At 34.8% G+C, this 26053-nt stretch overlaps 1 protein-coding gene across 1 annotated transcript in view; it reads right to left on the bottom strand.

Annotated features, from left to right (window-relative positions):
- The window catches only part of LONP2 (lon peptidase 2, peroxisomal), a 116042-nt gene that overhangs the window by 35180 nt on the left and 54809 nt on the right, over positions 1 to 26053 (bottom strand). Inside the window, exons 10-11 of the mRNA XM_074293324.1 lie at positions 24649 to 24775; positions 19625 to 19758 (exon numbers count right to left, since the gene is read on the bottom strand). Of these exons, the coding sequence (XP_074149425.1) occupies positions 19625 to 19758; positions 24649 to 24775 (261 nt within the window). The remainder of the gene's footprint in view (positions 1 to 19624; positions 19759 to 24648; positions 24776 to 26053) is intronic.

Genomic DNA, 26053 nt, shown 5'->3' with positions numbered 1-26053 from the left:
CCAGCCAAAAAGGAAGCTATAGATTTGGGCTGCATTTTTGAGAATTACACCATGCTGCCAAGCATCAGAAAAGCCAATCTTTTTACAGTGATCATTCAATGAAATGGGTCTAAGAAAGCTTTTGTGGTTCCAAATTTAAAACATAATAAATCATTTAAGAAAGTTAACAAGTATAAAACATAAAAGATCTGTTTCAATTCTTATAAAAGGGACTTCCATATGGCTCTGGGTGAAGTGTACAGAGAGGGCTCAGGACTGGAATTTCCCGCTGGAGATAGAACAAGAATAAATAACTAACTGTTCTTAACCATTTGTTCTAAATAACAAACTTAAAGCTCTTTAGGGGATAATCTAATCCCATTATTTATGCATTCCAAGAAATATCACTAAGCAATTGTTTGGACACCTGAGAGAAGGACATTTACAGAAGGAAGAAAATGATACACTTTCTTTTAAATAATTGGAAAAGAATAAATCAGATTTTTTTTTGAAAGATACTGCTCTAAGGTATGAAGAAAAAAAGTCACCAAGCTTTATTTATTTAGTGTCATATTATTCAATCTACCAAAAATTATAATACACAGCAATAAAAATATGATAAAATTCATCAAGATCAAAAAAGAATATCAAGGGAATCATTTTTTTTTTTTAAAGTGGGAAGGAAGGAAGCCTCACAGTACTAAATCTCAGACTATGCAAAAAGCTATAAGTTAAAACAATGTAATACTGGATAAAAAAATTGAAAGGCTGATCAGTGGAACAGATAAAACCAGACTATACCAAGGAAAATGTGCACAAGTAATCTATTGATAAATTGATAAACCAACAACCCCAGCTATTGGGGGCATGAACTTACCATTCAACAAAAACTGTTGGGAAAACTAAATGAGTCTGGCAGAAATGAGGCATAGACTAACATTTCACAGCATATAGCTACATAAAAACAGTAATGATATCATTGATAGGGGTTGAGGTCCCTTTAAGATTCCTTTCTAATTGCCCAAGCCCCATGGCTGACCTTGATTCACAAATCCTGGTCAAAAGCACCCTTTTGAATATCCGGGCCAAGTCCCCACTATCAGCTCAGCTTCCCCCAACCCCCACCAGATCTGAGCTATCTGAAAAGCCCGCCAAGAACTTGGGGGTACCGCCCACAATCCCCTTATAAGTATAAAGGAGCTGAGCTGAAGCTCTCTCCTTGCAGAAGCCCTTCCCCCCCAACACATGATATCCTTTCGGCCATGTAAGGATTCATGTCCCCCACCTCTGGCCCTGGAGTCTTTCTAACTGAACTTTACTTTCAAATTTCTACAATAAACCTTTTATTTATCAATCTAGGTTTTCAGGCCTGTAAATTCATTTACAGGGGACACTGTGCCTCATCATCATGAATAAATGATGATATTAAAATTAATATGGAAAAATTACCCACTGGATTTGTGGAAAGGGGAAGAGTTCGTGATCAAACAAGAGATAGAAAGTTTCATAGGAGATAAAATGGATAATTTTGATTGAATAAATTAAAATGTTTGCAAAACTAAAACAGTGCAGCTAAAATTAGAATAAAAATAGGAAGCTGGAAGAAAAAAAATCTCTGTAGCAAGCTTCTCTGATGAAGGTCTCATTTATAAAATATATAGAAATGAGTTAAATATATGCAAAAAAAATAGCCATCCTCTCTTTGCTAAATGGTCAAATGATGTAAACAGGCAGTTTTCAGAAGATAGACAAATTATCAAGAGTTATATTTTTAATGCTCTAAATCACTAATAACTAGAGAAAGGCGATTTAAAATAAGTCTGAGATATGACCACACATTTATCAGATTTGTCTAAGTTGAAGAAAAAAAAGACAAAAGAAAAATACCAAATTTTGTGAGCAAATAGATACTCTACCATATTATTGGTAGAGTTGTGAATTAGTCTGACAATTTTGGAAAGCAATTTGGAAGTACAATCCAAAACCTATGAAACTGTATACAGCCTTTGAGTGAGCAATATTGCTACTAAATCTATACCCCAAAGAGATCAAAGAAAGAGGAAAAGACCAATGTGTACAATATTTATAGCAGCTCTTTTTGTGGCAAATAATTAGAAATTGAGCCCATTAACTGAGGAATGGATGAACCAGGTGGTAGAATATGAATGTTATGGAATTCTGTTTTACTATAAGAAATTATTCTGGGGATGGTTTCAGAAAAAACTAAGAAAACTTGTATGAACTAATGTAAAGTAAGGTGAGCAAAATCAGAAGAACAATTTATACAATAACAGCAATACTGTGAATATAATGAATGCTGAAACTCCAACTGACAAAATGACCAGGCACAAGTTCAAGGAATTCATGATGAAACATGATATCTATCCTCCAGATGGAGAATGGATGGACTCAAGAATGCCAACAGAAGTGTGTGTGTGTATATATATATATATATATATACACACACATATATACCCACCCATACATGTATATGTATATGTATATGTGTGCATATATATCTATATATATATATATATTTGGACACAGCTAACTCGAGATTAAATTTGCATAGTGATACATATTGTTTTTTGGCTTTTGTTTTTATCATATCAATAGGAGGGAGAGAGGGAAGAAGAGAGAACATTTGGAAATGAAAATAGAATAAAATTGAATTAAAAAAAATCATCGGGATGTTTCAGGATTAGAATTTCACAGAAGATGAAAACAGGGATTGCTTGGTTTTCAATAACTTTATAGTATTGCCACCAGTATAAGAAAGAAATCTACACAAGGGCTCATGATGTAGACTAGAGAATGGATATATTTCAGGGGTATTTGGAAGAATAGAAGAGACACTCTGTGAAAGGGACAAAAGCATCTGCTTTTCCCCGAAGAGACAGTTTCCTGACTTGGCTATAAAGGAACAACAAATAAAATAAGATCAAATATACAAGGCAGGATAAGGGCTCCAGGCGTTGAGGGCAAGCTCAATAGAAAGAAGCTGAAGGGAGACAGTCTGGGTCATGCACTAAAGAGCCCCAGGGAAGCTTGAACCAGAGCAAACAGAAAAAAGCTCTGACTTCTCTTGAAGACTGGGATTTGAAGAAGGAGAGGCTGAATAGCAGGAGAAGAAAAGCAAGCCCCAAAAAAGATCTCAGGGGCTTTAAATGGCTGGAGGAAGCAAAAGGAGGGTAAAAGAAATCAAAAGCCCCCCCCCACCCAAGGTGAGTGGAAGAACATTTAGAATTTTGCTGTGTACCTCCCTCCCCCCATGCTTCCCTGCCTCCTCCACTCCAGCCCCACTCTCTTTTTTCCTTTCTTCCCTTTTACAAAGAATTAGCCAATGGCTGAACTTGGTTCTATCAATCAGTATATTTAGACCTCTGAATATGGTAAATAGGAAATATAAAACAAGTCAGTACGAACTGCTTTTCTATTTATTTATTTATTTATTTATTTTTAAAAACAATTTTGAAAGTTTACATCTGATTGTCCAATCCAAGATTTCATGGTCTATTCAGATGAACTTTGAACTTATAAAGCCATTTCAAAATGTATTTAACTCTCGGAAAAGGACAAACTGCCCAAGAAGGTAGGTGAGTCTGTTTCTTTTCCATTACTTTTGAACTCAGCCTAGGGCTTCCTCTCTTGAAGGAAACCAGACCCAAGAAAGTTGAGATAATAACCAGACACATGAATACATTTCAACATAACTCGCCCAAAATGAGTAGAATTTGGAGATGGATTGCACCAATTGTTATATATGACTGTGATGGAATACTAATGTGCTGTAAAAAATGATGAGCAAGATGCCCTCAGAAGACGTGGAAAGACATGAACTGATGCAAAATAAAATAAAGAGAACCAGGAGAACACTGCATATAATAACAATGTTGTATGATGATCTATTAGTGAATAACTTAGCTATTCTCAGTATACTACACAATGATCTAAGACAACTCTAAAACACTTACTATGAAAAGTGCTGTCCATCTCCAGAGAAAGAACTTGTAGAAGATACTTTTTATTTACTTTACTTCTTTTGTAGGTTTTTTTGAAGGGGAATCCACGTTTCTTTCCATAGCAAAACTTACACAGAAATGTGGTTTTCATGACTACACATGTATAACCTATATCAAATTGCTTTCCCTCTCAATGAGTGGGGGGGGGGGGGAAGGAGACAGAAGAAGAGAACTTGGAGTTCAAAACATGAAAAAAAAAAAGGATGTTAAAATTGTTTTTACATGTAATTGGGAAAAAATAAAATATTAAAACAACAACAACAACAACAACTACTTGTGGACAGAGAGAGCAACTACCAAGCAATCCAGGCCAGGATTCAGCTGCCAGCAGACAATCCAGGAAATATTGCTCACCAATGTCAACCTTGAAGGTTCAACATAGCCTAGATCTTTGACATAAATAGTTGTGTCTTCTAAGTGCATTCTCTTTTCCTTCCTTCTCCCAAACAATTAGCCAATGGCTAAAATTATCAATCTGTCCAAATCCAATACGAATCTATTTACATTTGTTATCTATTGCTTGAATTGTTTACTAAGGCAGGAATGCCTTCTTTTTTTTCTATACCTCTGACTACCTTAAAGGCTCCCTCTTCCAGAAAGCCTTTTTTGATCCTTCTAATTGGATATTTTTTGTCCCCTTTGGACCTCACTCAACACTGAAGCAGATCTCTTTTCTTTTTTCACAGATTCTGACAGAGGTGGCCCAGGAGTCTTGGAAGTGGCACTGCCCTTCTATAGCTCCCACCCTCCTCACCTTGTTGCCAGCCCAGATTCCACAGGCATTACTGAGAGGAGCAGTCACGTTCTTCACTACTGACATTAATGCTGATAAACACTATTGCTGGGCAGGGATGCCCAAGGCCTGGGAATATCAGCATCCCTCACAATACTAACCCTGTTTCCAGCCAAACTCTGGCAGCCATCACCAGGGAATCCACTCTTGTGGAAATGAGGCCTATCAAATGTTTCTGTGGGTAATACGACCCTGCCTGCTGCAACAGTCACCAGTACTGACGTTCCAGAAAAAGTTCTTGCCACCAAAGTCCTCGATGTTGGCAAATGGCTCAATGTCAGAAATAGGTAAGATTTTATCAGTAGATATGACTATAAAGAGGCATGACCATCTGCTTAAAGACTTTGGACTTTTCTACCTGTCTTCAGTTGATACCTTTTATATACATTATTTCTCTCATTAGAATGTTAGTTCTTTGAGAGCAGGGACTGTCTATTCATTATCCCCAGGGCTTATCATACAAAAAGGTTTAAATTCTCATTCATTCAATCAACCATGGGACAACATTCTCTATGACAATTTCTAGAGGACATAGGAGGGATTGTGGAATGAGTGCTGCACTTGGAGATAACTGGGTTCAAATCTTGACTCTGACTTTTTACTGCTTGTGGGCTTTAACAAATTATTTAACCTGAGTCAATTTCATTTATGAGATGGGAAATAGACTTGCCAGAATTACAGTGAAGAATAGTAAAGAAAATACTTTGAAAATCTTACATTACATAAAAATAAGTTGTTTTTATTATGGGTCAGCAACTCAAATTAAACAAACATCCAGAGGGATCAGAAAAAATTTTCTGGGGATAGTGGAATACAGGATCTGTATTCTGGACAGGGATTTGAGCAAGAATAATTTAAATACTAAAATCCTCTTCTGGTACATTAACTTGGCATGGTCCTAGATTTTTAAAAGCTAAGCAAAACTTCATATTGTAAGTTTTAGTAAGTCCTTCTGAACAAGTCCAGCAAAAGACCACCATTAAAGAACTAGCCCACCACAAGCTCACAAAGGCCATCTAGAAGGGGTGGAAAGACTGGTACTTGTATCAGTAGAAGGAACATATACACAGATGAAACCACAGATATTTGAAATTCTGAAACAAGTATCCTAATATATGTGCTGCTAAAAAAAAATTAGTATTTCTGAATCTCAGGGGAGTAACCACCACATACAGTAATAGGCAAAAGCCAGAAAACAGAGAGAACACATAGGTCCTCAGCTAAAAGCTAGGTTAGAGAAGAATATGAGTTTAGCCATAGACTTTACCTTGACATCTAGAGTAGCACAGAAAGGAAAAAAGTAATAAAGTATATTTGGGCCATAATGAAAAATCACACAGCTGGTTTGAAAGCATCAACGTACCAAATAACTCCCATACTGCAAAGGTAAGTATACATATTAACAGATTAACTAAAAGCCCCACCTGCTTTTTAGACTCCCCTTTCATTATTCAGTTTGCCTACTGACAGTAAAGACCCCACAAACACAAAGACAACCGTTCATAGCTCAGGGCTTTTGGGTCTGCTCCAAATGGGTTGTCAACCCAAAATACTAGTGTTTCTACTGATTTTGAAGCCCATGGCCTGCAATTACTTCCCTTTCTGGCAGGAACTCTAAGTCCAGCGCTCATTTTAACATTATAAATAGCCCTCTTACTGTATTACTTGAACTTTCTAATACAGTTCCCTTTTGTTCTGTATTCTCATAGAGAAATAATCCATTTCATAATGAGAAAATTTCATTTTAACTATGTCATGAAAATCTTTCTCTTATAAAATCCTCTCTTTTCTGAAATTTTTCTCTAAAGTTTGAGACTAAAATGCTGTGAATCTCCCAATAAATTAATGGATTTAACCTTGAAAAAAAAAAAAAATGCTGTGAATCTCAAATGAGGATACCTTGTAATTATTTTGTTCATAAATGATAAGCTAAGGTTTATTTTAAAGAAAGATTTTTAGAGCAAAGCAAGTATGAGAAAAAGACTTAACAATGGCTTGGATTTTTTATTTACTTTTTAGTTTTTTCATACTATTGCAGAGGACAAAAGGAGTCATTTAATCTACCCTCCTGTTTTTTCACTTAAAGTCATCCTAAATGGATAGGAATTTAAAACTAAAAAGACTTTTAGTATAGAAGGCTGAGTGATCAATCTCATTAATTCATCTAAATATTTCAACAAATCCTAGGTATTTTGCTCAACAAAGAACATTCAGGAAAAAGCTGTTAAACTTTTTTTTTTTAAATGTTGCTATAAAAATTATTATATCTAGAAATCCATCTTACCCTGAAAGAAAGTAGGAGGGGAAAGGGATATAAGAAGGGGAGGAGAATGACAGAAAATAGGGCATATACTGGGGGAGGGAGTGATAAGAAACAAAACACTTTTGAGGAGGGATAGGATAAAAAGAAAGAGAATAGAGTAAATAGGCAGGAAATACTGTTAGGAACAGTAATTGTGAAAAGAATTTTGAAACAAGTTTCTTTGATGAAATCCTCATCTCTAAAATGTATTTATTTAAAAAAATTTATTTAAAAAATTATTTAAAATTTATTTAAATTCAAATTTATTTAAAAAAAAAAAAGGGCCATTTCCCAGTTGATAAATGATCAAAAGATATGATTTATGCCCAAACAAAAAGTCATATATACTCTTCAACTTAGGCATATATCCCAAAAGTTATTTTTTTTTAAAAGGACCTATATGTACAAAAATATTTATAGCAGCTCTTTTCTTAGAACAAAGAATTGAAAACTGAGAGCATGCCCATAAATTGGGGAATGGCTGAATAAATTGTGGTATATGATTATAATGGACTATTGTTCTGTAGGAAATATTGAGTAGGATTCTCTCAGAAAAACCTGGAAAGTTCCCCATGACCTCATGCAAAATGAAATGTACTCTATACAAAGTAATAGCAGTATTGTGGTATGATCAGCTGTGAATAACTTTGCTATTCTCAGCAATACATTGATCTAAGACTACTCTGAAGGACTTATGATGAAAAGTGCCATCCATACCCAAAGAAAAAACTGATTTTATTTGAATATAGATTGAAGCATACTTTTCTTAAAATTTTATTTTTCTTGAGTTTTTTTTTTTTTTATCATCAGGTTGGGGGGAAATCTGTTTTCTTTTGCAACATGACTTTTATAGAAATGTTTTGCATAACTTCACATGTGGCCTTCTCAATGTGGGGAAGGGGAGGAAGTGAGAGAATCTGGAATTTAGTTTTTAAACCAGATGTAAAGTATTTTACATGTAATGTAATTGAGAAAAATAAAATATTAAAAAACAAAAGAAAATTGTTATACCCTCACAAAATACAAAAACTGTTTGAACTAGTCATTGTCTATTTGGAGGCTGGTTTTAAATAGCTAATGTGATTATAGGCATTATTAAAAGGATATACGTAAATTAAGGTATGCTTAAATTATATAATATAGATTATAGGAAGATTCTTTTAAAGGTAACTCCTATTGAATAGCATGGTATAGTGGATAAAAGTTGGGCTCAGAGTTTTGAAAGAGTTGGGTTCAAATACTGCTTGTGGCTTACCCAAGTTACGTGTGATTCCCTGGCAAAATCTAAAAACTTTCAGTGCCCTAGGAAACAAAATTAAATTGTAAAGTGAGAGAATATTCACTTAAGTTTATGAAGACAATTGCATATCAGGAAGAATGGATATGATGAGGGGAAGAAGGAAAGGAAGCTGTGATGTATGTATGAATCCAAATATGTATCTATGTGTATGCATATATACATATAGATATACATTCTATACACATAGACATGTGGATGTAGGAACAGCAGAACATAGATGACAGAAAGCTAGCCTAAGAGCCAATTACTCAGGTTCCACATTTGCCTGAGATACAAAGTGGCTTTTGACTATATGCAAGTAGTCATGTAATTTATCAATCTCCCAGGTAACTAGGGTGTGGAATAGTTACTGATCTCATCCACACAGACTGAAGGAATTGCCTCATATATTCTTTGTAGAACAATGAAATCAGAAGTCTGAACAGTTGCTGCTTACCAGCACACAATACTTACACCCATATGTGTCTGCACACATACATGCGTGCATACACACACACACACACAGTGTCTCTTTTTATTTTATTAGAGCAAATACATTCATTCTCTACCTTGATTATTCCTATTTTAAATATAGGAATGACAAAGTCAACTGAGTTACCTGAGGATAAAAAGGGAGTCTGGAAATGAATGGCAGAAATGGGGAATCTCCAGATAGATCCCAGTCTTCCATCTAAGATCATGAGATTAAAAAAAAATTCTGGTTCCTCCTTCACCTCATCTATGACATAAGAGTATTTTAAAACCTTCAGTTTCATGGTTGGCTGTAGTTTTCATGGAAATGAAAGGAAACAAGGAAGAAATAATACAACATAATGGTTTTCAAAAAAGATAAGGTCTTGGGATCCAATTAAGAGACTAATTTTTAGAATCTATACCAAGATAGACACCATGCCCAGGGTGGTCTTGTCCTTCTCCTATCTCAAGTCCTAATACTGGTCATTAGGACCTGACTGAAGTGACAAGGGATGGGGTTATGATTTAAGGAAGAAAGTAGGAATTATGATAATAGATCATTTAGATCTGACTTTTATTTATTCAAGACAGATATATTTACTTCAATATCTTGAAAAATCAACTAAATATACATGAAATAGTGAAAATGGTAACAATTAAAAGATTTTCAAACTCAAGTATTTTGAACCAGTCTAAAAGGCCCAAAGGAATATGGATTTCTTGCAAATATTTAAAAATGCCTTTACAAAAATGCAAAAAGTGATTTTAGCTCAATAGCAAGTTAAAAATGTGTAAATCTTACTATTTCACCCATGACATACTGATTCAGAAAAGCAATTGTAGAAATATTTTGACAATTCTTCTAAATCCTAAGAAATCACATATTACAGATTGTTGATGAAACAATTCAGTTAAAAAACTCATTCCTTTTAGGATGTGAAATGAGAATAGTTTTTTGAAGCAAGTGTTTTACTAGTTCCATATGTGAACAATAAACAGCTGGGAAAAAGCTTTTTCTTGGCTAGACTCTTGACTCTTATTTCAACTACTTCTATGTTCAGATCTACTTTCATACTAATGAAATGCAAGAAAAAAGAATGCTCTTTCCCTAAAGTGGTATTGAAGTAGTATTATCAGGTCGGAGAACTAGTGAAAAGATATGCAGTAAGACTCCTAAAATGGAAATGGTAAGTCCTTCTGCTTGCAGAATAGAGAGTGACAATCAAAATCACAGACAGCCAGCAAAGTCTATTTGGAAAGGCCAAATAATAACTAGCAAGATTAATTTGCTAAAATGGCTCAAGGGCTTATGGGAACCAGCTTCTTTGTATCTGAGAAACCAAGTATCGATCCTGGTATGTGCATGCTTGGTGGTTTTAAAAGGATAAAAATTGCAATATGGGGCAATGCATCTATAAAGAGACATCCAACTTTGGTTTTTGCCACTGACTGCAGTGAGTGGGAAACCATAGAAGTTGCTCTCCATGCAATCAATTTCAGAAAGTTGGAAATGTACTAAAAATCCTGATCTGATAACTTAATCATCTGATTGCTCTAAATTGAATAATGCTCTTCTACTAAGGCATCTCAATAATCATGATTAAAAAATAAGTCTCTTGGCTTCAACTATTAAGAATCTTAAACACAATTATACTTTTAAATGACCAGATTTTTAACACGTGACAAATTTAAAGAACTGGCTATGAATGGATAAGATAGCCCAGATAAACACCCACAGTGACTTCCAATTTTATCTTTAATTTATTCTGTGCTGATAATATAATAGCCAACATTTATATAGTAAGGTTTGCAAAGCACTTTATATACATACACATGCATGCACACACACACACACACACACCCTATTTGTACCTATTCTACATGTATATATAGATGTACATACATGTGTGAATGTAAACACACTCACAAAATCCCCTCAGTTTACAAAAGGCAATGAACACTACTATATAAACAGGGAATTCATTAATATAGGGTACTTAATAGGAAAATTTAACAGATATTTCACAAAATAACTTCTGGGACAAATCTTAAAAATAGTTATGTTTTCACCCCATAATTATTCTTATATAAGACAACTGTAATTTGTGGGGGAAGAGTATTTTTGTAGATTTTGATATATTCTTAGGATTATTAACAAAACAAAATGGTATCCACTTAAACTTAACGGGACTAACAAGTGCTACTTAGGTATTTTTATGGATTAGAAAAATCTCAGCGAGAGTAGATTATTAAACACGCTGGCTGACCTAAAAGGCACACTTTCTTTCTTGCTTATCTCTACCTAATTTCAGAATAATCGGTTTAGAAGAAGTCTTAATAGGCAGCAATTTTAAAAACAAAGGATGAAAACTTAATTATTGTGCCATTAAATGGCAATATGAAGACTACCCCCCCCCAAAAAAAAGATTTAAATGAAAAAAATAGCAGATACCAAAAAACACCTTCTACAACTATGTAAATGAATACAATTAAATTCTAAGAAAACAGATTAAATGCAATGGATGAGGTCGGTGTTACGGTTGCTAAAGTAGAAAAGATAACTTTCTTTTAACAAAATATATATTATGAAAAGGGAAGATTATATTATTTTCCTTAACAGTTTGGAGAAGCATATATCTGTGGTTTAGAAACCACCATCTTTGCAAGCTGTATTAAAAACAAAGTTGATGTATTAAAAGAAAAAAAAAAAAAAGGAAAAAAATTTGGAGAAGGTAAATTTGACTTTTTCGTTGGTGATCATTTTTTTGTCCAGTAGTAGATATTTTCAGGGAAAAGACTCTTGATATTACATATCAGAGAATCACAGTCACAAGTAAGAAAGTGCTAGTGATTCTCTAGTACAACCTACACATAAAATGAAGCCCCACTATAACACAGGTAAATGTTTGCTCAGTTTCTGCTCCAAGGAAGGGGAATTCAATTCACCACCTCTTGAGGCAACCTATAATCTTAAGAAGCAAGACAGAAAAGTGGAAAGGATACTGAGCTTGGAGGAAGAGGGTCTTGGTTCTCATTTTATTCTGCCACTGAAAGAATGTGGGCAAGTTATTGTCTTAGGGCCCATTTCTATAATTATAATGATGGGGCTGAATTAGACTAGTGAGGCCTGAAGATTTTTTCAGGAGATCTGCAAAGTCAAAAATATTTTCATAATATTACTAAGATATCATGTCTAATAAAATGCTCCTCTCTTTTCCAAATACATATTTGTGTGAGGCTATATTTTCTTCAAATACTTTAATTAAAACCATATATCACAACAGACTGAATACTAAAGCAAGTATGAGAATCCACTTTTGTTTTATTAAGCCAAAGATTAAAGAGGTTTATGAAAACATAAAACAATTCCACCCTACTCACTTTTTTTGTTGTTTTAGAAAAGCTATTTTAAAAAATGTTATCTTAACATATAATGGGTTTACTCTAGTTATTTTAAAATGAATAAATATTTAAAAAATTTTATCAGTTTTAATTTCTAATATGGTAAATATGAAAAGTTAGAACTCACATAACAAAAGCTCTCTGGAGTTCTCAATTTTTCAAAGTATAAGGGGTCTTTGAGAATTACTTGATTATATGAATAGTAAGGTCTATACAAGCTCCAAGTCCACGATCCTATAATCACAAACTTAAGTTTATTGCCACATGAAAATGAACTCAATCTTATTGCTGCTATGTAGCACAGGGCCTGGTCTAAAGTTGGGTGGTAAAACAGGAAAACTAGCTTCTTTCTGAAAAAAGGGATAAAGAATCTTAAAGCTGGACTTCTGGCCAAGATGGCGGCATGGAGGCAGACAGCTGCTTGAGCTCCATGTTTTCTCTCAGGATTTACTTCATGACAAGCCTCAGAGTTAATGTTTGACCAGAAAAGAAACCCACAAATAATCACCAACAGAAGACATCCTTGAAATTCGCCAGAGAAGGTCTGTGTTTGCTCAGGGGAGAGTCAAACACACTGGGCGCAGACTGAGGGCAGGCAAGCCAGAGCGAGACAGGCAGCTCACACAGCTCAGACCGGAGTGGGGAGGGGTACGACTTCTGCCATTTCTGCAAAAAGACTTTTACCCCAGTGTGGATACTCCGTCTTGGCAGCAAGCCAGGAGCAGAGGTGAAGAAGAGCAGGACCAGAGGTGAAGAATAAAACCCCTGAAAACTAGCGTCTCTCAGAACCGGCCACCCCCACACCCACCTGGAGTGACTCAGCACATTCTTAGAGCCTCAGAGCACAGACGCAGTGCAGCCATCGAAGTCCTGTTAGTGCCTCACTGCTGCCCTCCCCCCCAGTCTGTAGAGGAAGCCCATTAACACCATCCAGCCCCATCCCCCCCAAAACAGACCTATTGTTTCTCTTGTCAATTTGTTTTCTTTGATTCCCACTCTGACAAAATGAACAAAAAATTCAAAAGGGCTCTAACCATTGACAGCTTCTGTCAATGGAGAGAGAGCAGACTTCAAATACTGAGGATACTAAAAACAGATTGTCCCCAGAGGAATCCCCTAAGGGGGATATGATCTGCTCCTCAATACAAAAGAATCTCATAGAGGAAATCAAAAAGGCTCTCACAAGAGAGCTAGAAGAGAAATGGGAAAAGGAAAGGGAAGCTTGGCAAGAGAGTCTGGAGAAGTCATCCAGAATGGATAAAGAGATCAAATCATTGAGAAATAAAATTAGTGAGCTGGAAAAAGAAAACAGTTCTCTAAAAAATAAAATGGATAAAATGGAAAAAAATTCCATAGAAGAAAAAAACTCACTTAAAAACACAATTGGACAATTACAAAAAGATATAAAAAAAGTGAGTGAAGAAAATACATCATTGAAAATTAGAATCAAACAAGTAGAAATGAATGACTCAAGGAGAAACCAAGACGTAGTCAAACAAAACCAGAAAAGCAAAACAATTGAAAAGAATGTCAAGTACCTTATTAGAAAGATAACAGACCTAGAAAACAGATCCAGGAGAGACAATTTGAGAATAATCGGACTCCCTGAAAAATGTGAGGAAAAAAAAGAGCTTGGACACTATTTTCCAGGAATTTATCAAAGAGAACTTCCCAGACGTTTTGGAAACAGAGGGTAAAATAGACATTGAAAAAATTCATCGATCACCTACTGAAAGGGACCCTAAAATCAAAACACCAAGAAATATAGTGGCCAAGTTCAAGAACCATCAGACAAAGGAAAAAATACTGGAAGCTGCTAGAAAAAGCAATTTAGATATGGAGGAGCCACAATAAGGATAACCCAGGATCTAGCAGCATCCACATTAAAAGAACGAAGGGCCTGGAACATGATATTCCGAAAGGCTAAGGAACTTGGTATGCAGCCAAGAATAACTTACCCAGCAAAAATGAGCATCGTTTTCCAGGGAAGAAGATGGACATTTAACAAAATAAATGAATTCCATCTATTCTTCATGAAAAAACCAGACGTACATAAAATGTTTGATCTTCAAATATAGAATTCAAGAGATTTCTAAAAAGGTAAAAAGAAATCTTGAGAACTATACTTCTGCCATAAAAATATGTAAAGAACATATGTATAATTTGTCCTAGAAACTAGAGGTGGAAAGGAAATTATATCATGAAGAGGCAAAGGTAACCTATTATATCTGAGAGAAAGAAAGGAGAGAGATGAACATAGTGTGTATCAATAGACATATTCGATTTATGGTGAAACTTCTTCCACTTCATTGAAAAGTGAGAGGGAAGGAGTAAGCTAAGGGGAAAGGAATACAGAAATTGTGAGGAAAAGGGATCAAATAAGGGGAGGAACTTTAAGGTGGGGGAGGGATACCAAAAAGGGAAGGCTGTGAAAAGCAAGTGGTGTTCACAAGTTTAATACTGGGTAGGGGGGTAAGAGGGAAGGAAAGGAGAAAAGCATAAGCAGGGGTTAACAGGATGGCAAGCAATATAGAATTAGTCATTCTAACCATAAATGTGGATGGGGTAAACTCCCTCATAAAGAGGAAGCAGTTAGCAGACTGGATTAAAAGTCAGAATCCTACTATATGTTGTTTATAGGAAACACACCTGAAACAGGGTGATACATTTAAACTAAAAGTAAAACGGTAGAGCAGAATCTACTATGCTTCAGGTGAAGCCAAAAAAGCAGGGGTAGCCATCCTCATCTCAGATCAAGCAAAAACAAAAATTGATCTAATTAAAAGAGATAAGGAAGGGCATTATATCCTGCTAAAGGGTTGCATCAATAATGAAGCAGTATCAATATTAAACATATACACACCAAGTGGTGCAGCATCTAAATTCTTAAAAGAGAAATTAAGAGAGCTGCAAGAAGAAATAGACAGCAAAACTATAATAGTGTGAGATCTCAACCTTGCACTCTCAGAACTAGATAAATCAAACCACAAAATAAATAAGAAAGAAGTCAAAGAGGTAAATAGAATACTAGAAAAGTTTGATATGATAGATCTCTGGTGAAAGCTAAATGGAGACAGAAAGGAGTATACTTTCTTCTCAGCAGTTCATGGAACCTATACAAAAATTGATCATATACTAGGGCATAAAAACCTCAAAATCAAATGCAGTAAGGCAGAAATAGTAAATGCATCCTTTTCAGACCACAATGCAATTAAAATTACACTTAAAAAAAAAGCCAGGGGAAAATAGACCAAAAAATAATTGGAAACTAAATAATCTTATACTAAAGAATGATTGGGTAAAACAGCAAATCATAGACATAATAACTTCACCCAAGAAAATGACAATAATGAGACATCATACCAAAATGTGTGGGATACAGCCAAAGCAGTAATAAGGGGAAGTTTTATAAGTTCATAGGCCTACTTGCATAAAATAGAGAAAGAGAAGGCCAATGAATTGGGCTTACAACTAAAACTGCTAGAAAAGGAACAAATTAAAAACCCCCAGACAAACAGAAAAATTGAAATTCTAAAAATAAAAGGTGAGATTAATAAAATTGAAAGTAAAAAAACTATTGAATTAATTAATAAAACTAAAAGTTGGTTCTATGAAAAAACCAACAAAATAGACAAACACTTAGTAAACCTGATTAAAAAAAGGAAAGAGAAAAAGCAAATTGTTAGTCTTGAAAATGAAAAGGGAGAACTCACCACTAATGAAGAGGAAATTAGAACAATAGTTAGGAGCTACTTTGCTCAACTTTATGCCAATAAATTCGATAACTTAAACGAAATGGAAGAATACCTTCAAAAATATAGCTTGCCCAGATTAACAGAGGAAGAAGTAAGTAGTCTAAATAGTCCCCATTTCAGAAAAAGAAATAGAACAAGCTATTAACCAACTCCCTAAGAAAAAATCCCCAGGACCAGATGGATTTACATGTGAATTCTACCAAACATTTAAAGGACAACTAACTCCAATGCTATATAAACTATTTGAAAAAATAGGGATTGAAGAAGTCCTACCAAATTCCTTTTATGACACAGACATGGTACTGATACCTAAACCAGGTAGATTGAAAACTGAGAAAGAAAACTATAGACCAATAATGAATATTGATGCTAAAATCTTAAATAAGACATTAGCAAAAAGACTTCAGAAAATCATCCCCAGGATAATACACTATGATCAAGTAGGATTTATACTAGGAATGCAGGGCTGGTTTAATATTAGGAAAACTATTAGTATAATTGACCATATTAATAATCAAATTAATAAAAACCATATGATCATCTCAATAGATGCAGAAAAAAACATTTGATAAAATCCAACATCCATTCCTACTAAAAACGCTTGAGAATATAGGAATAAATGAACTATTCCTTAAAATAATAATGAGCATATATTTAAAACCGTTAGTAAACATCATATGTAATGGCGATAAACTAGAAACTTTTCCTGTAAGATCAGGAGTGAAACAAGGTTGCCCACTATCACCATTACATTCAATATAGTACTAGAAACGCTAGCCTTGGCAATAAGAGCCGAGAAGAGATTCAAGGAATTAGAGTAGGAAATGAGGAAATCAAACTATTACTCTTTGCAGATGACATGATGGTATACTTAGAGAACCCCAAAAACTCTGCTAAAAAGCTATTAGAAATAATTCAGAATTTTAGCAAAGTTGCAGGATACAAAATAAATCCTCAGCATTTTTATACATTACCAACACAATCCAACAGCAAGAGAGACAAAGAGAAATTCCATTCAAAATAACAGTTGATAGTATAAAATATTTGGGAATATATCTACCAAAGGAAAGTCAGGAATTATATGAGCAAAATTATGAAACACTTGCCACAAAAATAAAGTCAGTTTTAAATAATTGGAAAGACATTCAGTGCTCTTGGATAGGCCAAGAGAATATAATTAAGATGACAATACTCCCTAAACTAATCTATTTATTTAGTGCTATACCAATCAGACTCCCAAGAAACTATTTTAATAAGCTAGAAAAAATAACAACAGAATTCATATGGAACAACAAAAGGTTGAGAATTTCAAGGAAGTAATGAAAAAAAATTAAATGAAGGTGGTCTAGCTGTACCTGATCTAGAACTATCTTATAAAGCAACAGTCACCAAAACCATTTGGTTTTGGCTAAGAAATAGACTAGCTGATCAGTGGCATAGGTTAGGTTCACAGGGCAAGATAGTGAATAAAAATAGCAATCTAGAGTTTGACAAACCCAAAGATCCCAACTTTTGGGATAAGAATTCATTAATTGACAAAAACTGCTGGGAAAACTGGAAATTAGTATGGCAGAAACTAGGCATGGACCCACATTTAATACCACATACTAAGATAAGATCAAAATGGGTCCAAGATTTAGGCATAAAGAACGAAATCATAAATAAATTGGAGGAACATGGGATGGTTTACCTCTCAGACTTGTGGAGGAGGAAGGAGTTTGTGTCCAAGGGAGAACTAGAGACCATTATTGATCACAAAATAGAAAATTTGGATTACACCAAATTAAAAAGTTTCTGCACAAACAAAACTAATGCAAACAAGATTAGAAGGGAAGTAACAAATTGGGAAAACATTTTTACAGTTAAAGGTTCTGATTAAGGCCTCATCTCCAAAATATACAGAGAACTGACTCTAATTTATAAGAAATTAAGCCATTCTCTAATTGATAAATGGTCAAAGGACATGAACAGACAATTTTCAGATGATAAAATTAAAACTATTTCCACTCATATGAAAGAGTGTTCCAAATCCCTATTGATCAGAGAAATGCAAATTAAGACAACTCTGAGATATCATTACACACCTGTCAGATTGGCTAAGATGACAGGAACAAATAACGATGAAAGTTGGAGGGGCTGTGGGAAAACTGGGACACTGATGCATGTTGGTGGAGTTTTGAAAGAATCCAACCATTCTGGAGAGCAACCTGGAATTATGCCCAAAAAGTTATCAAAAATGTGCATACCCTTTGACCCAGCCATACTACTACTGGGCTTATATCCCAAGGAAATACTAAAGAAGGGAAAGGGACCTGTATGTGCCAAAATGTTTGAGGCAGTCCTTTTCATAGTGGGTAGAAACTGGAAAATGAATGTATGTCCATCAATTGGAGAATGTTTGGGTAAATTATGGTATATGAATGTTATGGAATATTATTGTTCTGTAAGAAATGACCAATAGGAGGAATACAGAGAGGCTTGGAGAGACTTACATCAACTGATGCTAAGTGAAACGAGTAGAACCAGAAGATCATTATACACTTCAACAATGATACTGTATGAGGATGTATTCTGATGGAAGTGGATATCTTCAACACAGAGAAGAGCTAATCGAATTCCAATTGATCAATGATGGACAGAACCAGCTACATCCAGAAAAGGAACACTGGGAAATGAGTGTAAACTGTGAGCATTGTTTTTTGTTTTGTTTTGTTTTGTTTTTCTTCCCAGATTATTTTTACCTTCCGAATACAATCCTTCCTTTGCAACAACAACAACAAAATTCGGTTCTGCACATATATATTGTACCTAGGATATACTATAAGATATTTAATATGTATGGGAATGCCTGTCATCTAGGGGAGGGGGTGGAAGGAAGGAGGGGAAAAATTTGGAACAGGAGAGAGTACAAGGGATAATGTTGTAAAAAAAAAAATTACCTATGCATATGTACTGTCAAAGAAAATGTTATAATTATAAAAATTAATAAAAATAAAATAAAATAAAAGAATCTTAAAGCTTCAGACAGATCTATTTAATATGACAACTCATCTAATACAACTAATGTCTCAATTATTAAAAACATAAGCTTAGAGCAAGATAAAATAGCCTGGGGTGGTGGATCACCCAGATAGCCTGGCTTATCAGAATGATCCATGGAGTAACTATGTACCAGTAAGCCACACGAAGTTCCAAGTAGTTATCCCTCTTGGAATATGTTTAAAAAACAAAAGAAGAGCTCCTCCTCTAACCACTAAGAAATATGAAGTTGATGTAATTTAGCACAAAATCTGCCATCTTGTGAAATATCAAGGGCAAATTTATAGTAATCAGGATGAAAAGAATGCAATAAATTATCACACAGAAGTACTGACTTTATAAATCTAGAAAAAGTTAGTGGGTCCTCAAAGACAGAGCATTCTGCTCTATTCTAACAGAGTCCAAAATATACCATAAAGCCCTCTGTAGTTTAGAAAATAGACTCATTTTTAGTTTCAAGGTTTTTCTTGATAAGATGGCCTTAAATAGCAGCCTATTGCTCCTTTCATGAAACTATAAATGCGATGTGCATGCATCCTTGTGGTCTATGGGATCTAGTTCAGCGTGGGGAATACTGACCTTCTCCCTCAGTGCCCTCAGAGCGTTCCAATTTTGTGTCTTTGTGCTGCCCTTCAGCCACTTTCACAGCCACCGCTCGGCAAATTGCACCAAACTTTCGATCCAAAGAACGAACGCCAGCCTCTCTGGTATACCTAGTGAAAGGAAGAAAACACTTCTCTTTAGAAAAACACAACTCACATGTTCTTAACTCAGTTTATGTCATCTGTAAAAACGAAAAGTGGATCTCCAGGTCTACTTGTAAAATAACAGGATGACATCAGAATTGATATTTATGTTTTCAGGTAGTGGAGTAGTGCAATGAATAGAGAAATTGCTGGGCCTGAAGTAGAAGGATCTGAGTTCAAATTTGACCTCAGATACATTTATTAGCTATGTAACCCTGAACAAGTTACTTGACCTGTGTATGCCTCTTCAGTAAAATAGCAGCATCTTCCTTGTAGGGAAAGCAATGCAGCACAGGTTGCTAAATAAATGCTCATTTGCTCTCATATGCAAATCGATGTAGTCTTTGCTGTTTCTTGGGTGATGATTTCTTTAAATTCAAAGTCTTTTGTTAAAAACTTTTAAAAATACTTTCAGACATGTTTTTGGTAGGAATTTCTTTCCTTTTGTGTACTATAGATTATCTTGTTTTATTATCCTATATTTCGTCATTAATTCTACATTATCAAAGAAAAATTGGCCACATTAAAAACACTTTGGTTATTCCTTTGTAAATATTATGTTTAAAGTTAATACCCTCCTTTGGCACTCAATGAAAAAACTCACAATATTTCTAGACTTGTTTCATGTTTACAAGAGATGCTACATGTGCCTCAAATGCTAATGGCTCAAGTAAAATCACTCACAGAATTACTGAGCTTAAAAAAGATTTTAAAGACTAATTCAACTAGTTGATGCTGATTTCAAATGTGAGCTGAATTTGGATAGGTACCTCAGAATTTAGTATAGATTTAGATGATAAAAAAATTAGCAATGGAATGAAATAGAAAGCATAGTTGGACAAATAGTATAGTCTTTTGTTAGGATTCTTACAAGGTACTAAGACAGTGGAATTGATAGAGACAATAATTATCTAATTTAGCATGGTTCAGTATGTTTGAGCTGATCCTACAAGGAGATGTTATGGGCCAGAACTTGAAACAAGGTACTAAGTGCAATTGAGGAGACAGTGGTTAAATCTAGTTTAGCATTGATTTAATCCTACAATAAATAATGGTTTCCTAGTGATATAGTGTGGGGCATATAAGGAGGAGCTCTCAGGGACAGGAAGGACAAGCCCACTAGAAGCTCATTCGGAGGAAGCTAGAGGCAGAAGCTGGAAAAGGCAAAGGACTAGTGGCAGGAGCTCTCGGAACCAAGGAGAGAGATAGGCCTCTACAAAAGCTAAGACTTGGAAAGAGACAATAAAGGATTTGGACTTTAATCCCTGGCTGCACTTGTGGTGATTAATGGTTGCCTTCAGAAGGCCCCCAAGAAACCTGCTCCCAGAGAACATTGAATTTTAGAGAAGAACATTATAGTCTCTAGGAAAGTAAAATTCAAAAAGTATATGAAAAATATACTAAAAATCAGCTAAAGGTTTTAATGGTGAGTATAGTTTAACAGAGCAGGGAATACTCCAAAATAAAACTAGGACTATAAAATCACAAATGATTCAAATGAAGAAGAAAAGACAAGTGCATTTCTGGTGAAGTCCAATGTTAAAAGGATGGACACACACACACACACACACACACACACAAAAGGAAGAAGAGATACATGACCAATGCTAAATATGAAAAAATGGAATGGGGTCACAAGAATAGTAATAGGAAGGTGGAGACCCAGAATGACCTAAAGAAAAGGATAAGGAAAACAAACAAAAAAAAAATTTGAAAGGTAGATTTAGAGCGAGAATATACAAAGGATGGACCCACCTTTTGGAAAAAAAAAATAGTGTAATATTAACAGATAATAGAAAGAAAGCAGAACATTTGATTTCTATTTTACAATTATCTTTTGTATCGAGGAGAATGATTTACAAAATAGAAAGATTATACTAACCATCACTAGAGGATAAGGAAATAGTAGAATAATAAATTTAAATCTCAAAGGGACCTCATTTTATACAAGAGCAAACTGAGACACACGAGAGAATTGATCACTTGCCCAGGTTGACCAAAGACTTCACGACTGCAATTTGTGTTCTCTTATCTCTCTTCTTCCTAGCTAACTCTGGTAGCCATTGGTTTCAACTATGCAACATTAGACAGATTCCTTAGGGAAGATCATACAAGGTGTGAAGATTGGGTTTTGTTTTGTTTTTAATCCTTACTGGGGGAAGAAATACCAACTGTTACAAGATGATAAATCCATCTAAAAAAATCCTGAAGGTTTCCAATAACATATTACTTCCTATTCAATATTTTTATCCATGACCTTGATGAAAACATAGAAAGGATAATCATATACTTAAAAATGACACAGATTTGTGAAGGACAGCTAGTATGTTGGAGGACTGAATCTTTGATCTCCTAGGTACTACAAACTCCTAGATGAGGAAACTCCCTCAACCATTGGAAGGTCAGCATGTTAGAGTTGGGACTTAATCCAGATCTACCTGTATCTAAAGTGGCCTTTCTTATAGGGGGTTAAAAAAAAAAAAAAAAAAAAAAAGCTAAATATATAAGTCTAAGATACGGGTGAGAGCAGGGGACAGGAAAGGAAGAAGACAGCTTCACAGCAGTTCCTATAAGAAAGACCTTGAAGTTTTAGTTAACTACTAACTCAATATGAACCAAACAGTATGATGTGGCTGCTTAACACACAAACACACAGAAACAAAAACACACTGAGAAATCAAATATTAAAGTGAATTTATACAAAAGCATTTGAAATAAGGGAAGCAATAGTCAGTCTGATTGTACTGTACTCTCGTTAGATCATATCTAAAATATCATGTTCATTTCTGAGCACCTCATTTTAAGGAGAGAATGATAGATTGGAGTTTGGGTTACTACAAAGAAACAATGAAATCTTTACAAACCATGCTATATGAAGCATGGTAAAAGAGCAGGTGAGATATACGGGATGAAAAAAGACTTGATGCCATGATAGCCTCCTCAAAATACCTAAAGGTACATCACATGGAAGATGGCTAGATATCAGTATTTAAGAAGGCAGAATTAGAAGGATACAGCTTTTTACTTCATATAAGGAAATATTTTCTAAAAATTACAGCTATCCAAAAAAGAAATACCTTGCATTCGCATGCATACACACACACACACACACACACACACACACACACACACACACACACACACACACACACACACACCAGTCTTCCTTTCTTCCCCCCCATAAAACCCTAAACTAAGTTTTTGTCACTGGAAGTTCTTAAGCAAGGGCTGGATGACTACTTCCTGGACACATTAAAATATTTAGAAAACTCAAATCCTACTATTCTGTATAAGTTCTTATTATTGTGTAAGGGATTAAGTGTGCCAAATGCTTGGGATACAAAGAAAGGCAAAAAAAAAACAAACCCTAAAAAACAAAACACACAGTCTCTGTCCTCAAGGAGCTTGTCAAGGAGACAACATGAAAATAACCCAGTATATTTTAATAAGTAATTTGTTCAATATTTCAAATGAGTCTAAGGCAGCATATGTCTATATTTTGGGTTGGCTTCTTTGGGGGAGGAAGAAGTTAAAAAATATCAAAAGCAATTTCTAATGCACACAATACTGAATGATCTGAACTGGTACCCACATCAAAAAGTACTTAATTTTTCCCAAAAGCAGTAATTAAGGATTGACTTACAAACAATGATTAAGCTTCCTAGCTAGCTAGGGACACATTCAGATCTATCATCACCCTCTTATTGGAGAGAAGGAAGCTGAAAGAAAGTAGCTACAAGACTTGCTGAAAGAACCAAAACATCTACTGGTATTTTCCAATACTACAGTACTGTAGGAAGATTCTCATATGAAATATCTAGTTTCTCAGGGATGGCAAGATTCATAAAGCATTTTTACAAAACAGGGAATAAAAAAGAGAACTTGTCACTCATGCTCAGTCTTACTGCTTCTTAGATGAGCTTGAATATATACTTTTAACATGAACTATAAAATATTTCCATTAATAGGGATGCTTTAGATGAAAAGGCAGTCTGAATAAAACCAAATTATTTGGAAAGCAAAAAAAAAAACTTTTCACATAATCTAAGGCAGCAATTACTGGAAAAAAAGGCTGCAAGATGTGTGCCTGGCAGTCTGACACAGCTTGCTGGGTGATGCAATGGATCTGAAACAGCGAGCCAAGCAAGCTATAAGAGGCTACTGTCGATAGAAACTGTCTTTGGAGAGTTACATTTTCCATCCAAACAGGCAATCTATAAATCAGACTAAGGAATTCACTTCTCAAACAATTTAGGTACTGTTTGCCATAGACCTAAGCACCTGGCAACAAACTTTTAAAACAACCTCCTACCCTAGTCTAATGCAAATTCCTAAGAGGAAAACTCTTGCAAGATTTCCCCCCCCCCTTTTCCCCTTATCTTCCCACTCCCTCTCCACAACTCTAATAAAGTCTATCACAGAAGTAATGATGCATTATCTTAACTGATCAAAAACTGATGCATTATTTTAACTTTTCTTAAAAGGATCCTATAGCTTTCAAGAGATTAGGGAGGCAAATCAACTTCCTTATTAGAAACTCCAAAGAATGATCTACATTCAATGATCATGCTCTGGAAAGCATGGAACATAGTGATGGTTTTATTCAAGACTGAGGGTCCAATTTCCTCTACTGAAACTGTAGAATAAATGAAACCTTATTAACTGTGGAAGGATTCCCCAAAAAATTCTTCTTATAAATCTCTGCTTTATATTAAACACCATACAAAACAAACAGCTGATGAAACAGTTCTCTAGTTGTTAGTCTGAAAGTGAGTAATGGAAGCTGTGGTTTTCTACTGAAATCATTTTTTCAGACTGAAAAGATTACAAATGAATGTTGATGCAAAGTGTGTTTACCTAGTAATGATGTCAAGAGTGGTAACTTGAGGAATCTGAATCTGCTGAGGTGTCAACCCATGCTGTTCCAGCTGCTTAGGAATCAGGTGCCTGTGGGCAATTTCTATCTTCTCTTCCTGTGTATACCCTGTAAAAGGAATGAACCTGTTTGGTACCTGTCCATACAGTGCATTTATCCACAGTGTCATGTTCTTTATGCATTCAAAAGGCCTGCAAAACGTAAAAGGTTCTGTTCTAAACTTGGAAGAAGCTAATTTTTTTGAAAGTAAAAAAAAGTACGCTTTAATCTATCTTCAGTCATCCTCAGTTTTTTATTTAGGGATGGATAGTGTTTTTCATCTTATGTCCTTCAGAGTTGTTTGGGATTATTGTATTGTTGAGAATAGCTAAATCATTCACAAATGATCATACAATATTGCTATTAGTTTGAACACAGTACATCTCAATCTGCATCAGCTTATGGAAATCTTTTCAGGTTTTTTCAAGAGCATTTTGCTCATCATTTCTTATAGCACAACAGAATTCTATCACAATCACATGGCACAATTTGTTCAGCCATTCTCCAATTGATGGTCCTTCCAATTTTCAACATCCTGCCATGACAAAAGAGCTGCTATGTATTTTACCATACATATAAATCTTTTGGAAGAGGATGTTTCATAGGATCAAACCAACAGGATATTTAGAACTAGAAGAGATCTTAGAGACCAGTTAGTACAACTTCTTCATTTTCTAAATGAAGAACTCACTTCGTAAAGTTAAATGACTGTCAAAATCTAGAAAGTTGTAAGCTGAAGAAATGGGATATAAACCGAGGTACTCTGGTTTCTCTCTACATACTATGCTGGAGGGCTTTCAAAATTTTAGCATTTACTTTGAGGGTAATGAAATGAAATGTTGCTGCAATTTCCAACTTTTCCACATTTATCAAATATTGCATGTCTGCTATCTGGGTGACAAATCTCAAGAAGAAAATCCCTATTTGCAAATAGGGGAAAAATTCTTTCTTCTTCTTGTAAACTTTTTTTTCCTTATCATTTATATGAGAATGGTTAACATCATTTGTTATTTATTCAACAAAACTCCTTAAAAAATACTGATTATACAAGGGGTGTACACACAGGTTGCAGATAGGACTTTGACTCCTATGGATCATTTTAAATTCAGCCTCAAAGGTAAAGATAGAGAACCCCATCTGGAGTATCTTTTACAATAAGCTATTTAATCTCATTTGGAATAGTTTAATATTTAGTTCTTAAAATGTCAGTTCTACCCACCATAATGTTCTATCCATATTTTCCATTAGTCTCTAAGGTAAGTCCCTCTTGCCCACACATTTGGTTTGATGCTCTAAGACTGAATGATTAAGATTTGTACAACAATAAAATGGGCTGATTTCCATCAC

Source organism: Sminthopsis crassicaudata, chromosome 2, assembly GCF_048593235.1.
Source record: "Sminthopsis crassicaudata isolate SCR6 chromosome 2, ASM4859323v1, whole genome shotgun sequence".
Classification (NCBI taxonomy): Eukaryota; Metazoa; Chordata; class Mammalia; order Dasyuromorphia; family Dasyuridae; genus Sminthopsis; species Sminthopsis crassicaudata.
The sequence above is the reverse complement of the archived record's forward strand: the minus strand, read 5'-3'. Positions and strand labels throughout refer to the sequence as shown.